We start from the raw sequence: 16018 nt of genomic DNA, 5'->3' as shown, positions 1-16018 counted from the left end.
TACACTAGGCCTAATTTTAGGCACTATTCTCTCCTAGTTTTGACAGAGGCTTCTCAAAGGGAGATACATTTACTATAAGTCTAAGAGAAAACCACATTGTTGTAATGGCCAAGATTCAAAAAGGCTATAATTTTGATCTTCTGATAACTTCCCAAGAAAGTTGTTAATATAACTTCCTTGTAGATATTAACTAGTTATGGAGCCATGCTTTGAAGATAAGAATGGCATCAGAAATGAAACAAAGATCACACAGAAACTTCCAATCATTACAAAATCAACTGTCACAATAATCAGGCTGCCTGTCGGCACTGGTGTTAACTTTCAACTCAGCCCTTTCTCTTCCCAGAGGCAAGTGAAATGATACCACACAGAAAAAACAAACCAGCAAGAGCAGGGAGTGGACAAGAGACCAAGGTGGAGGCTAACCTCCATATTAAAACTCACAAGGAGTTGATACAATCAATTACATGATGCTACTCAATATCAAATCTGATACCAATACAGTTTTGCTTTGATTTCTCTAGGAAGAGTAATAGCCTTGTGATACCTTGATAAATTTTCTTGCCATGCTTTAAGTAAATAGATTATTTTCTTTTGGATGTATCTCTTGTTAGACAGTAAATACTCTAGATTATTCTCAGTATGAGACTTTGGGGAGGGGATGATGTCAAACCCTATGATATAAAGCCAACACTTCCCTCACCACCGTTCGGTTTTAATGCCACTCTGGGCTTAAGTGACTGAACAAAAGATCTGCTAGTCATAAATTTGTGGGTTCTGTTTTAGGGTGCTGTAATAACTATAGAGATACGAATATACAACAGAACTTAATGCCCAATTTCTTATTCTGGAAGCATATAGACTTAGAGATTATTTTTACATGTGCTCTCTCATAGATGGAAGACCTGTTCTAAGGCAGTCCTGAATCTGTTTTGGTGACCAAAATAAAGACTGTTCTAGTACTTGATGGTCAGGATTTCCAACGAATAAGAGAACATAAGGCCACATTTTAAAAATAAACTAGAGCATTTCTTTGATTTTATTTCAGATTCTATTTGCAACATAAGAGTTTTTTGTTTTTTGTTTTTTTTTTTGAAGAAATCTGCAAATGCCAAAAACAATGTTAGGGTTTTGATTTAGAGGATGAGGCTTATGAAGGTAGAATCTTAAATTTCCATTTCTGTCTAGGTCCTTAATTTGTTTCTCCTTGTACAACAGACCAAGGCCTTTTTCTAAATGAGTCAACACAAAAATATGTCCTATGAATTTCAGGAGGAAAACAATCAGGTATGCATGAATAAATCAACAGAAAACAGCTTAATTCATGGTAACAAATACAAAAAGTATGTCTTAATAGATGGTAAGCTATGAACACAATGTTTATATTTGAAATTAGGACATATTTAAATTCACATAACTTTAAAAAGGAGTAGCTGGAATAATCTATATGGAATATGCACTCAGCATTGCAGAGGGTTTGTATTAACCTATAGCCACCCATGAGACAGATCTGGTCTGGAAATATGTTTGACTTGCCCCACATGGTTTTTTAAATCACCTTCAATTAATACCATTAAAAATTATGATATCTGATATAAAAATACTATAGATTTTTAGTTTCTCTTGAAAAAAAACTGAAGTCCTGACCACATTAGGTCCCATGCATACTTGATAATTATAACTAATACTATTAGGCACTACTACTTATTGAATGCTAAGTGTTAGGTATCATTCTAAGCATTTTACCTTTTTTTTTTTTTTTTTAATACATGCAGTGTGACTGCGAGGCAGATCTTTTTGTCCACATTGGTTATCTGGGAGAGCAGATCCCCTGAGAAATTCAGTAATTTCTTAAAATATGTAGCTGGTAAATCATGGAGTTGGGATTTGAACCCAGGCCTGTCTGACACCAAAACCCAGTTCCTTATTCACTGATGAAGCCAGTTCAAAATATTTAATTACTGAACATGGAATTAGTTCATATCCACTCTGGTCACTTTTCTGCATTTTTGAGAAGTTAATCTTCCCCATGTGATACTTTAAATATGAAACGTATTTCTTAAAAGAAACATTATACCTATGCCTAACAAGTATTTTCTTCTTTTTTAATAACTGTTACTTATTTTTCTTAAGGGAATTAAGCAAATAATTTGCTTATCCAATTTGAATCTAATTTGCTTTAAATTGATAAAATCCATTTATATTTATGTATTGCACTAGAATACCAATTATAATTTTCTCTAGTAAATTAAAACACTTCATTTAGTTTTCTGAATATCATTTCTAGACAAGTGTTGAAAGCTTCTAAATCATATACACCAGAATTTAAACTCTGGAAGGGTCACTCAAAATTATTTTCAAGTGCATCTTACCAGAAGTTGTCTTCACTACTTCAGTGGTATTTCTCAGTCCAACAAACGAAAATTGATAAAGCCTCCAAGATCTTGTGTCACCCACTTCAACAGAACTACGCTTCCATTGATAGACAATTTCTTCACGCGGATAGCCATCTGCCATGAGATAAGAAAGCACACATTTTAAATGATTAAAAATGAACATATGTGGCAACCACCTTCTATGAACAAGACACTGAGGGAGATACCAAGAGAGACAGTTTTGACTTAGATGAGGATCTTGGACTAAAGAGCATTACCATAGGGAAAATCAATACAATTTCCCATATCCTAATGGGAAATTAGATTTAAAAACCATGAGGTCAAAATTACCCATGAAAAGCACTTAAATTGCATAGAAGGTATACTATACACGGTTTTGCATATACTATACGCATACTTTACATTGTCTGGGATAAGATATAAAAAGGAGCCAGTATATAGTAAATAGTACATATGCAAGATATTGTTTATGGTGAAAGGGAGTCAACAGGGCAAGATTTTGAGAGTCATGCAGAAAACAGAAAATAATGGAAGAAGAGCAGACTCAAATCCCTCCCCAGGGCATGTCCTTGGAATAGAAGATGACTGGGAAAAATTACCTCAACTATTTACATTATTCTCTCTCTCAATTTGTTGAGGCTTCATTTTAATATACAGAAATCTGCAACTAAAAGCAGTAAGTAGAAATACCAAGGGGAAGATACCAATGAGAACTGTGTAGATTCCTTACAGCTCAGTTATGTTCAGCCAAAACAAAAGAAAGCATTCATGAAAGAAATATTACACTGATAATATAATGATTATCAGTACCTTTTCCTAGCCATAATATCCTAGAAAGCTTTCTCAATTTTTCTTCTAAATTATTCGTTCACTTATGGGGATGATGATCATACTTATTTCATGGTACTGATGGTCAATATATATTTGTTGAATGCATAAACATTATTTTATAAGTAAGCTGCAGAATAAACTCAAGTAAGATAGATGACAAAACTAGAAATCTTCTCAATTGTTTGTCTTCTAATAATGCTGTGGAAAGGTAATTTTGATTATGGAGGCTGATTGACTTCTTGGAATAAAATCCCTTGTTTCCTTTTGTTCCTTTCTTTTGGTCCAACTCTTTGTCCACTGTATTTTATTAATAAGAAGAAAGAAAAAAGAAAGCCGAATCCCCAGATTGCTATTGAGTGGTGGTAGCAGGCTGGTAGGGCTGGATGTGGTGAAAACTGAGAATACGAATGATAATATTAAGGAACTTCCTATGGACAACATGTTGGTGATTGAATTGTTTTAATAGCAGTAAGTAATATTAAGTTGATTTTGGGTTCAGAAGACAATTGTCGATCAGGAACCTGATGGCATAGAAATCACTATTTCTTAAGGTTTAGCTGACTCAGTAGAGGAGTAGTCCCAGTTGGAAAATTAAAAGAAAAGAAATCCAATCTCCTAAACCTTAGGTAAGCTTTCACTAAAAAATATTCTATTCTTGGATGAAGTAGAACATATGAAGTAAGATTTACAATGGGAATTTTTCTCAATATATACAATATACAGTGAAGTTTTCCTTTGGTTCTCTCTGGAAATGATGTTTATTGAAACAGGTGATTGGTTTTCTCATCTTTTTTCTTTCTTTTTTTTTTTTTGAAAGTATTGTGATTATGATTTAGTTGGTTCTTAGGAGTCTCCATCACTCCCTGGCTGGGAAATTATACCTATATTAAAAACTTAAAACTCATAGCCAGTTTTTCATTCTACCCAATATGCACAATTGACAGTCCAAAAATAAGAAGGAGGTGAGCAATCTAACAGCAGAACAAATAGTGAGGCAAATGTGGGGGAAACTGAGGCTTGTTTTCGATTCAGACAGAAAATATCTGTGAAGGTTACTAAAGCTTAATTTGTATTAGAATCATCATGCTCTTCTTGCTATAGTCTATTATCTGATGATAATAATAATAATTAATAAAATAATAGAGCTTTTGATTAAATCTTATTATGTGTGAGGTAGTGTACCAACCATTTTACATATATCAACAAAACAATATTGGGGTGAGGCAGGTCTTATAATTTCTATTGGGCACCTGTGTTATGAACTCATTGAGAGATTTAGTAATTTGCTCAAGTCTTTAGTGATGGAGTTGGGATTTGAATTGGACCCACATGACACCAAAAATCAGTCTTTTGCTCACTAGTAGATAACTAGTTTTAGGTATTACTAGAACTCCAGGTGGAAGAGGTAATTTTCAATTTTGTTATCTTTATAGGTATATCAAAACTGGAATGAACAAACAACATTGTTGGGTCTCTGTGTATCCTGATATGTAAAGGGAGAAAACAACTAGCAAATGTACTGCTACTCTCTTCTGGACCCGCGGAGGGAGTGGAGATGTATAATGCACATTTACCTCTTTCTACTGAGACCAGGACAAGCTTTACAATCCTTCTCAACAAAGGGCTCCAGGAAACAACTGCCAGTTTATTAAAAGTTTATGCCTCAATGAAATCTATTCGTAATTCCTGATAAAATAGATCCTTTTTTATGACGAAAGAGATTGTCAGAATCTTCAAAGTCAACAACACTGCTTAATGCAATTTTGCATTCTGTTTAAGTCTCCCAATTAACTGATATTGCAATCAGAAAGACTAAGTGGTGAGAGGGGACGCAGAATATAGAACGAGTATTACTTACAACTGGAGAATTCCAAGGGGCAGGAGTGTTCATCCATTGGAAAATTGTGCAACTGTAATTGGCACTCAGCATCAATTGTCAACCTAAATAGGAAGATATGAAACATAAATAGAAAGATTTTAGACTGTTTTAAAAAATGTACATTAGCACAGTTTCTAGTGACCATTTGTTTTTATTCCTGGAGAGTATGGTGCCCATTCTTATTGATAACACAAGGTGATCCTCACTGAAGAAATTCACCAAGTCCAGGAGAAAATTGTTGAAGACTTAATGTAGTCCATTTACTTTCACAGACTAAACAACAGGATCTCGTTGACCTCAACTCCATTTACTCAATATTTATTATCCCATAATTTTTTTGGCAAATTAATTGCACACATGAGATTGCTCAGTGAATGCACTTAACTTACTGAATAGAACAAACTGTTTTAAGAACTTAAACTCATTCACTGTTTGCATGTAAATGAATACAGATAAATCTCAGATCTTATCTGCTAATTAAAGCAGAACCTTCTCTTTATAAGTAGTTGTTAGCTGTTAGCTTTAAACTACTATATGTGAGTTTAAAAATACCTATGTTTCACAATGGCGTATTATGCATTCTTACAAAGGAACACTATAAAGGCATTATATAGGATGTTAAAGAGTAGAAGAATATCTAATAGCAATCAAGAAATGTTAAATACATATACACAGACATATCAGAAAAATGTTTGCCAATGAGTCTCAATTATTTTGCATCTGAGGTGCTTATTAAACATACAGATTTTCTTTCCCAATAGAGCCTGGGACTCTAGGAGGGAGAAAATTTAAAGGAGTCCTAGATGTTTTGACCACCTTTGGGGAAGTATGAGTATATTGTTAAATTGTAATGGTGATGGGTTAATGATTTTTAAAATTTCAAATTTGTTAGCTATATTTCTTACAATTACAGATATCAATCTTAAAGTAATAAAAGTTGTTTTATAAACATTTTATATTAAAAGTTTAGCATAAATTTTAATTGGGGAGATTTTATTTTTCTATGGTATAATAGAGCAATTACTGATCTTAAGATATAATTAATAATCATTGAGCCCTTAATTGTCTGCATGGCACTGAGTAAGGTGAATTTTTCTCTCATTTAATAAGAGTTATTATGGCTTTATTGTACTTGGACTCGTCCAAAGTCACAAATCTAGTGGCATAGTTGAGATTTGAACCCAAGATTATGTCTCCAAAGCTAGAGGTTTTAATCATTGTCACTCAGTAATTATATGCTCTTCCAAAGAAAAGATTAGTTTTATTCATAAGTGAAATTATAATTAAATTAGATATTTTATTAGTATCATTTCTCCAAATTAAACTGGAATTGTTAAAATTGAAGATAATGTAGATTGCAGACAGGTACCTAGATATATATGTGTATACACACATATTCATAACTCATTATAGATAAGCAACTCATTATAGATAAGCAACATATTCACAACTCATTATAGATAAGATAATGCTTATCATTATAGATAAGCATTATAGATAAGAATAAAATCATCTCTCTATATAGATAGGCAACTCATTCAAATCCTGAATGAATCTTATGAGAGATATTTTTGAGCTGGGGTCCACAATTTAATATTGTACAGTGACTCTGCAAATTAATACAAGTGGAAAATGACTATAATATTATGAGAATGATAAAGGGACTTGAGATAGTGTGACTTTACTTAATAATTCAAAAGTTAGACTGAGCTCTTATTTAGCAGACAAAATTTGATTTCCACTAGAGTCTAATTCCAGTCATTACCTTACATCTAATCTAATAAAACCCATGATGAAATCAAAATATATGCAATGAATTTCTTTTGTAATTGTGGCTCTTTTTTCTAGTAACTGATATAACTCTGATGATAAAGGCTTTGGATCCAGTTTAAAGTATTATATTTTATATCTTGAATATTACCTATGGCATAAAATATATGTCAGAAAGGCATTTAACATGAACCATTTTGAAGCTACAAGTTCCTGGATACTAAGATCTAGAAGAATCATACTATTCATATCTATTATTGAAAATATATACAAATAACTTAAATATCTGCTGTGCTTACTTTTTTATTAGGCTCATGTCCCTGTGAGAAAATAGAGTTCTCACATCAGTCAAAGAAAATGTTATACCTGTGTCCTTTGAAAAAGTTCATTGATAACAGAAAAAAACCTAATTTTGTATCATCACGTACTATTTTGATCAAGCATGCCAACCTGATTTAGGCTTGACATCTTTTGTTCTTTTTGTTTTAAGAGAACATGACTGATCTTTGCTTTATTCCCAGCAATTACTCCTTTCCTTTTCCAAAAGAATACCTTAAAGTGTAGAGCACTCGGCCATCATTCCAAATTCTCAGCATCCTATTGGGGGTGGTTATCCAGTGTGCATCAGCCTTTTTGGAATTTCTGAAGAAAGTGTCTGGAATCCAGATTTTCCCCACCATGTTGCTATTCAATCGGAGGACTTTAATGGTGCTGTTAAATTTCAGACGTCTGTCATACCACGTTTGGGCAAAAAATATATCAATTGTATATTCCTGTTTTAAAGAAAAAGATGAAATGGAACATCCTGTATATAGTAGGATTGTATTGTAGAGCATTTGTTTGCATTTATCACATATGTTCTCATTGCCAAAACAAAGCAAAGCTACTTTGGCTTTGAATAGTCCAAAAGAAAGCAGAAGCTTGGCTAAGGAGACTCACCCATCTTTTGTAGACAATACATTATGAAAAAATAGACCTAAGTGAATTCTGGCAAAAGATCATAGCCCTGATACAGTTGTTTGCATTAGGTATTTATGGAGCAGTTTCTCATGTTATTTTGGGCCAGCTAATTCATTGTCACGGGGGCTGTCTTGTGTATGTTAGGATGTTTACTACCATTCCTAGTGTCTACCTACTAGGTGCCAGTAGCACCAAAAACAAACCCCACCCCCAAGTTGTGACAACTAATAATATCTCCAGACATTGCCAATTGTCTCTTGAGGAGATCAATTACTCAGGTTCAAAAACCACTGCTATGGAGTAAAAGAAAGTCCAGAACAGTTCTCAAAACAGTTCTAAACCGGAGCTCTGGAAGCTAAGCTACCTCACACCTCACAATAAAGTGAGGATCCTAGAGAATCTATCTTGTTAGGTAGCGTGAAGATAGAAAAGGGGAATACACTATACACAAAAAGCACTTTGTGCCCTGTCTGGCAGATAGCAAACACCCAAAGTAAGGTAACTATTTTTAGTTTTTACTATTACAGTTGTTGTCTTCTTTTTATAAACAAGAGGAAATGCACCAATTAAAAGACAATCTTTACTACTGTACTAATCTCTATCACAGAACATATTTAAAAGTGCTATGATGACAAGTGACTTTGTAATAATTATACCCTCATGTACGTATGTATCACTAAAGTGGCAACTTTAATCAAAGAAAAGAAAGTGTGATGTGAATTAGACCTGGAGTCATAACACCCAAGATCTAATTTGCCTATCATATTTAGATATTATTTAGCATGATTTTATAATTCTATTTTAGTCATGTCTGTAAATGAGAAAATTAAAGAACAAACCCTTGGTGTTCTTAGAACATGACCCCCAGTGTTCTTAGAATATGAGAGTTGGGGGATGGGAGTCATTCACATTTCCTAGTCTAATCCCCTCAACCCACCACCATATATGATGAAGAATAAAAAAAAAAAAATCAGGATGAGACTATAATCTTCTTCCTTTGCCTCATCTGCATTGTTCTGGATTATATCTTTGCCCTCCTGCCCCTGTATCTCACTGTAATTCACTACATCGTCACTGGGGTAAGTCATACCACTTTGTTTACTAGTTAATTGCATATTTGCAGTCCACAAGTAATGAGAGGGGAACTTCCTCTATGAAATATTCTTTATCAACTAATCAGTGATGTGCCAATAGGTAGAGTAACTCAATAATTTCTGATCCACGTCTTGGCAAACACACACAGACAAAAGGTTTAAAATTCTTTAAACCAGCATTTCATAAACTGATCCTGGGACAGTAGTTCTGGGCGCTAGTATTCCTGAAACTGTTAAGTTCTGTGTTTAAACAAACTACATATATAGCTGATTCTTCTTAGATATTTACAACTTGCATCAGAATTTTAGTTGTAAAGAAGTAACATGATAGCATTTGTTTAAGAGTTAAACAAGCAAACTTACTTGCATGGAGTATGCAGGTGGTGGTATACTTTTTTTAAATCAGCCCAGTTGAAAGCAATAAATGTTTTTCATCTCTCTGACTCAGCAGAGCGTCTTTATTGCTTCCTTGGCAAACACTATTTTAAAGTTACAGTATCACTATGTTATGTTATGTTATGTTATATTATATTATGTTCTACTCTATTCTATATAGGAGCCAATCTAATTTCTTATTTCAGATTTGGATAGAAAGCTTTATAAAAGAACGAAGTTACATTTATTGTTAAATCTAATGCACTATTTCCTCTGAGAAACAATTCTGATTTGAAGCAAACTATGACCTCTTTACACCTTGAATATTCTAAAAAGTAGTAGAGCACTATATTTTATTTTGTAGTAAGCAGGACCTACCAAATAAGCAGTGAGTGTTGAATTTTAAGATTATAGCATTTACCCAAGGTAATTTTATACATATGATCACATTTAATTTTTGTAACAAATCATTAAAAATAATTATCTTTATATTACAAGGGAGAAAAAAGGATCTGAAAGATTCTCTCTCCCTTCCAAATTTTTTTTTGTTGGTATAGCCCTTGCTATTTCTGTGATACCACATTTCCTCTCTAATATGTTAATATAATAGACAATTAGAAACTTACCATATTGATAGCATTCACTGGACCAATGCTATTTACGTACATGTCTGTGTGAATTAATGTTGGTTTCACTGTAAAGAGAACCATAGAAATATGTGCATATGGAGAAGCATAATATTTTAATGCTTAGTCCTTGTTATTCTAGAAAGAGATTTATTTTGCTACATTAGAAGTGATTTATTCACAGCTAACTTGTTGCTAGTGACTAATTTGCTACATTTAGCTATTTTCAAAGAAGTATCTTAAGCACATAAACACAATAACTAAGCATAGCAGAGTTTTGAAACTGATTATCCTTTTAAGACTATATAAAAATGAATAAATAAGAAAACACTGCTCAGATTTTCTTCATCCATCTCTCAGATATCCTGAATTTTATTATCTTTCCTTTAAGTTCTAGAACTGATTTGGGCATTCTAACTTGACTGGGCCCATATAGAAAAAAATAGCTACTTAGTGATCTAGAAAATAATATGCATTAGAAACATGAAGGAGACATAAAAAGGAACAAGTATTATGAATTGTTTCTGAAACATTCCTCCCTGTTGATTCCTTTTATGACCACTTTATCCTCATTCATCTCTAGCCAATACAAAATCAATCTTCCTCAATGATTTAATGAATTCTGTGACTCATCAAATAATACGAGGAAACCATATGGAAACCCAATACACACCTATTTGTCAAGGAGGACTGATATTAAAAATCATGTAGTATTACATCCATGACCTAATGAATGTGCTCCATTTTCATTTAACATTTAATGAACAAGGATTCATAATACCATTCATTCTGGGCTTCAATTCAACAAGTACATTTTTCTCATCTTTATCCATTTTCCTTGAAGTGCCATGCTGTAATTCTCTGTGATGGAGTGGATTCTTCACTCCTCCCTGCATCTGTACCCTTGCCTTCACATCAGTGAGGCTACTTCTCTGCCTCTGAACTTTGAGCCTGACCATTTGACTTGCATTGGCTAATAATATATGGACGAAAGCATTAAGCCTTATGAGCTTCTATTTTCTCTCTTGTTCTTTGCTATTGTCATGAGAAGGATACGCCTAGCTAGTATGCTGGTCCCATGAGTGGAAAGAGAGTACAGCTTTCTTAAATGAGCAGCTCCAACCTGGCTGAGCTTAGATTAGACCACCCCCAGCAAAGTGCTAAATAAATGCTTATTACTGTATACCACTGAAATTTTGTGGCTGTCTGTTACACAGCTATAGATAAGCAGTATGTCCTTTCTTTTTTTAATATTAGTTTTTATTGGAGTATAGTTGATTTACAATGTTGTGTTAGTTTCAGGTGTACAGCAAAGTGAATCAGTTACACATATACATATATCCACTCGTTTTTAGATTCTATTCCCATGTAGTTCATTACAGATTACTGAGTAGAGTTCCCTATGCTATATAGTAGGTTCTTATTAGTTATCTATTTTATATATAGTAGTGTGTGCTTGTTTGTTTTTGATGTTTCTTCAAAAATAAGTCACTTTTCTTCTATAGTCTTTGTCTGAGATGTCTAGGAAAATTTAAATTTCTATCTCTCAAGCTAACTTGAAAATCATCTTTCTTCATTTTGAACTTATCAGTGCCCTGTCTACCCCCAGACCTGAATGCTGTTTATACATTCTTTATTTTTACAGTATTTAGTAAAAGTATCATTTATATCCTTCTGGTTATTGAAATGGGCTGATGCTTTCTCCTAATGTGGTAGACTTGTTTTTATCTAACCCACATCACAAAGGGCTTTAACATACCTCCTATATCAGGTCGAAGTTTATTATCATATCCTTCCAGGAGGTTGTTTAAGATGACAGTGACATCACCCTCCGGAACCTTTGGAGTCAAGACCCATGTTTTGTTAGAAGCATAATCTTCATAGTCATCATCAGATTTTTGGCTAGTGAGGCTAAGAAAACAAAATATTGGTCAAGAAACATACAGACTCCATCCAAGTTGACTTTTACTCACAGACCACTGGTAGGAAAGGAGAAATGAAACAGGATGACAGGAATGCGTTACACTGGATTATAGTGAAGATTCTCAGCTGAGGGTTAGTGTAGCTAATTAAACTTCACAGATGTAGATTAAAATCTATTAAAGTATACTCTTCAGTTTTCCACAATGCTCTGTCCTCCCATCTATAAGTGTACCATGTTTTACCCGTTACTTTTGCCTTTTCCATAGTTGATGATCTTCCCGTCCACCTGCCCAACTTCATAAAGGACTTATAAAAAAAAAAAAAAAACACAACTATTTTTGTGAAAGCAATGCTTAAATGATCATAATGTAGTCTAGGAGTTTAGACATAATGTCTACTTCTTCCTCCTTTGAGAAATTAACTTGCTCCAACCTATTAATGAAAGTAAGAGACTGATAATTAGATTCACTCCCACAAACTGCCAGACAAGTCTCTCCCCCCTCAACTGAACTACTAAGGAGAGGCTCAGTCTTGCTGCCTTTCCTTCCTCCAGGGTGTGTGTATGTGTATTTTTTTTTTCCCTCACTTGCACTGAAAGCAAGGGCGGTTCATTTATCTTTGATTGTTAAGAACCTGGTACTATGAAGAAAGATGTAGCTGTAGACTTTAAACCACTCTTTATTACAGCAAAAGCTCCTGAGCTAGAAACTCACACTAACGGTTAATGTACTACAATCATAGAAGTGAAATTACCTATTTGGAATAATCAAAAAGTGACATAATATTCTATGATTCAGTTTTCTATGCCAAAACCTATCAGAAAAGCCACAACTGGACCAGAAACTAAGGCTGATTTTGGAAGGATACTGGAATTCCTATAGTTTGCCTCTCCCCTGCCCCAAACTCCATCCTCTCCCCTCCACACACAAAATGATTATATTTGCCAGATCTAGGGGCAATGTAAAACCTTGCAAAAGCTGCCATTTTAATTTTTATCAATATTTAATTTCTATCAGTATGGTTACTTTTGTTGCTTATGGTGAAAAAAAAGAAAACAAAATAAAGTTTCTCATCCCAGTTCTCATCTTCAGTTTATTTTCTTAAAGATATGGTAAGAAAGAATCTTGTCAGAAATCAAATCACTGCCACATTACCCTGAATATGTATCATATTCTCAAACCATATATTATACTCAATTATACTCATTTGTCAAGATAGATAAATATATACATATATAACATATATATGTATAGATAAATAGATAGATGACTAAATATGGTAGGAGAAAGCTGATTATGTGATTAATCTGGTTTGAGAATGAGGATGGGAGATGAAATTTTAAAAGTAATCACTGGCGTGAATCAACTTAGTAAGTAATCTTTTTATTCCTTTAAAGCTTTATGAATAGGAAACATAAAAACTGAGTCACACATTTGCATAAAACCTGACATAGCCAGTCTTATATCTTGCACTTCAGTTAACATTAGAACTTTAAACAAAATTTGAATTTCATAGAGTACCCCTAGAGGGTATTTATGATGGGCTGGACAAAGCTTCAACCAGCTCTCAAAGAGAATTACTTCAATGCAGGCAGAGAGCAGTTGTCTGCTAGGAAAATTCCTCTTAAGCCTCAATTCATCATTTCTCTACAGCACTGATGAACTCTGTGTAATAGAGTTCTAATCCTATGACCTAAATCTTACTAGTTTAAGAAGAAAAAAAAAAGTTACCTGACAAAGAAATTTTCAAATCCCCCTGATAACTCATTGAGAAAAGAATGTAGTTGGCCCATTGGATGTTGGATGTTATCATTATGAAATTTTATCACCGTTTAATTTGTTCAGGCAAAAGTGCCTTTTCAAAAAATCACAACTTTTTCCTTCCTTTCTCTCTATCTCTGTCCTTCCCCTTCCCCCTTCCCTCTTTCCCTCTCTGATAAAAGCATCCTATTAAAGTTTCTTCAAGGAAAGGGTATATATATTAAATAGTTTGGTATGCTTGTTCATAACACTTCCTCATACTAACAAATAAATAATCCAAGTATGATGGTGTTACCATTATTATTATTTTCTGGCAGACCAGGAGGGAAAATACATTAAGTGAAAAGAAAAGGGATACTTCTGGGACTTCCCTATTGGTGCAGTGAATAAGACTCCATGCTCCCAGTGCAGGGGACACGGGTTTGATCCCTGGTCAGGGAACTAGATCCCACATGCTTGCTGCAACTAAGAGTTCGCATGTCACAACTAAGGAGCCCACATGCCACAACTAAGGTGCTGACAAGCTGCAACTAAGGAAACCTGGAGCCGCAACTAAGGAGTCCACCTGCCACAACTAAGGACCCTGCCTGCGGCAACTAAGACCCCACACAACCAAATAAATAAATAAATAAATATTTTTTTTAAAAAAAGAAAAAAAGTATATTTCTTAAAAGGAATACAACTTTCTAGAATTGCACCAGTAATTCTCTTAGAGTCATCATCTATTGGATGCCATAACAATAATCAAATAGATTATTTCACATAAAAGTGTCAGTGACGGGCTTCCCTGGTGGCGCAGTGGTTGGGAGTCTGCCTGCCAATGCAGGGGACACGGGTTCGAGCCCTGGTCTGGGAGGATCCCACGTGCCGCGGAGCGACTGGGCCCGTGGGCCACGGCTACTGAGCCTGCGCGTCTGGAGCCTGTGCTCCGCAACGGGAGAGGCCGCGATAGTGAGAGGCCCGCGCACCGCGATGAAGAGTGGCCCCCACTTGCCGCAACTGGAGAAAGCCCTCGCACAGAAACGAAGACCCAACACAGCCATAAATAAATAAATAAATAAATAAAATTAAAAAAAAAAAAAGTGTCAGTGACAGATTTGGCCATACTTCAGGATGACTACTTAGCCATAAAGAGGTAAAATAGAGTAGAGAAATTAAAAGCATACACTCAGGAGTTAGAAAGTACTGGGTTAGACTTCTGGCTTCATATCTTGCCTGCCACTTACTATTTTATGACCTTGGGCAAATTATTTAACCTTGTTAATCTTCACCAAGTTCTCATCTTTAAAATAGAGTTAATACTAGTAGTCATATCACATTTTTGTGCAAGGTTAAGATAATACTTACTAAGTGCTTAGCACAGTACCTGACACATAGCTCTGAAAGTAGATTTATAACAAGAGTTCCAATCTTTTAACTAAAACCTGAATCTACAGATACTGCTTCCAGGCTTTGATCTAGAATGGACTGAGAAGAACTAAAACCAGATGTTACCCAGGAAGAAAAATTATGAACCCCTACATTACAAATAAATGAAGTTTTTATTCTCTAGAGTGTTCCCGGCTGAGGTCTAAATTAATGGGGCTGATGAATAATCTGGGGTTGTTTCCAGATTTGTTAAAAAAAAAAAAAAAGAAAGAAAAAATCTCTCTCATTCAAAATTGGCTGTTTCTTCAGAATTCTTTGGAGTCAAGACCTCCTCACTTATAGGTGGGCTCTCTAGGGATAATGAAGATGACCATTAGATAAGGCATTCTGTGGAACTGTGAACTCCATGAGAAAGCCTGGGCAGAAATAGATTGATAGTGATGCAAGAAAACTGACTTAACAGTTGAGTGGGCTGACAGCAAACATAAACTTGAACTAGCTAAAGGCACCTATCTAAATGTAATGGCCAGGCTCCCTGACTTCAGACTATACTACAAAGCTACAGTAATCAAGACAGTATGGTACTGGCACAAAAACAGAAATACAGATCAATGGAACAGGATAGAAAGCCCAAAGATAAACCCACACACATATGGTCACCTTATTTTTGATAAAGGAGGCAAGCATATACAATGGAGAAAAGACAGCCTCTTCAATAAGTGGTGCTGGGAAAACTGGACAGCTACATGTAAAAAACTATAATTAGAAATGAAATGAGAACACTCTTTACCACTATACACAAAAATAAACTCAAAATGGATTACAGACCTAAATGTAAGACTGGGTACTATAAAACTCTTAGAGGGGGCTTCCCTGGTGGCGCAGTGGTTGAGAATCTGCCTGCCAATGCAGGCGACATGGGTTCGAGCCCTGGTCTGGGAAGATCCCACATGCCGCGGAGCAACTAGGCCTGTGAGCCACAATTACTGAGCCTGCGCGTCTGGAGCCTGTGCTCCGCAGCAAGAGAGGCCACGAC

At 34.8% G+C, this 16018-nt stretch overlaps 1 protein-coding gene across 2 annotated transcripts in view; it reads right to left on the bottom strand.

Moving 5' to 3' along the window:
* GABRG2 (gamma-aminobutyric acid type A receptor subunit gamma2) overlaps positions 1-16018 on the bottom strand; it is a 133494-nt gene that overhangs the window by 87728 nt on the left and 29748 nt on the right. For both annotated transcript variants that reach the window (XM_007171412.3, XM_007171411.3), the window contains exons 2-6: positions 11691-11842; positions 9932-9999; positions 7429-7649; positions 5086-5168; positions 2373-2510 (exon numbers count right to left, since the gene is read on the bottom strand). In XM_007171412.3, coding sequence (XP_007171474.1) covers positions 2373-2510; positions 5086-5168; positions 7429-7649; positions 9932-9999; positions 11691-11842 — 662 coding nt within the window. The remainder of the gene's footprint in view (positions 1-2372; positions 2511-5085; positions 5169-7428; positions 7650-9931; positions 10000-11690; positions 11843-16018) is intronic.

Source organism: Balaenoptera acutorostrata, chromosome 2 (assembly GCF_949987535.1).
Source record: "Balaenoptera acutorostrata chromosome 2, mBalAcu1.1, whole genome shotgun sequence".
Lineage (NCBI taxonomy): Eukaryota > Metazoa > Chordata > Mammalia > Artiodactyla > Balaenopteridae > Balaenoptera > Balaenoptera acutorostrata.
Note: the sequence above shows the minus strand (reverse complement) of the source record. Positions and strands in the feature narration are given on the sequence as shown.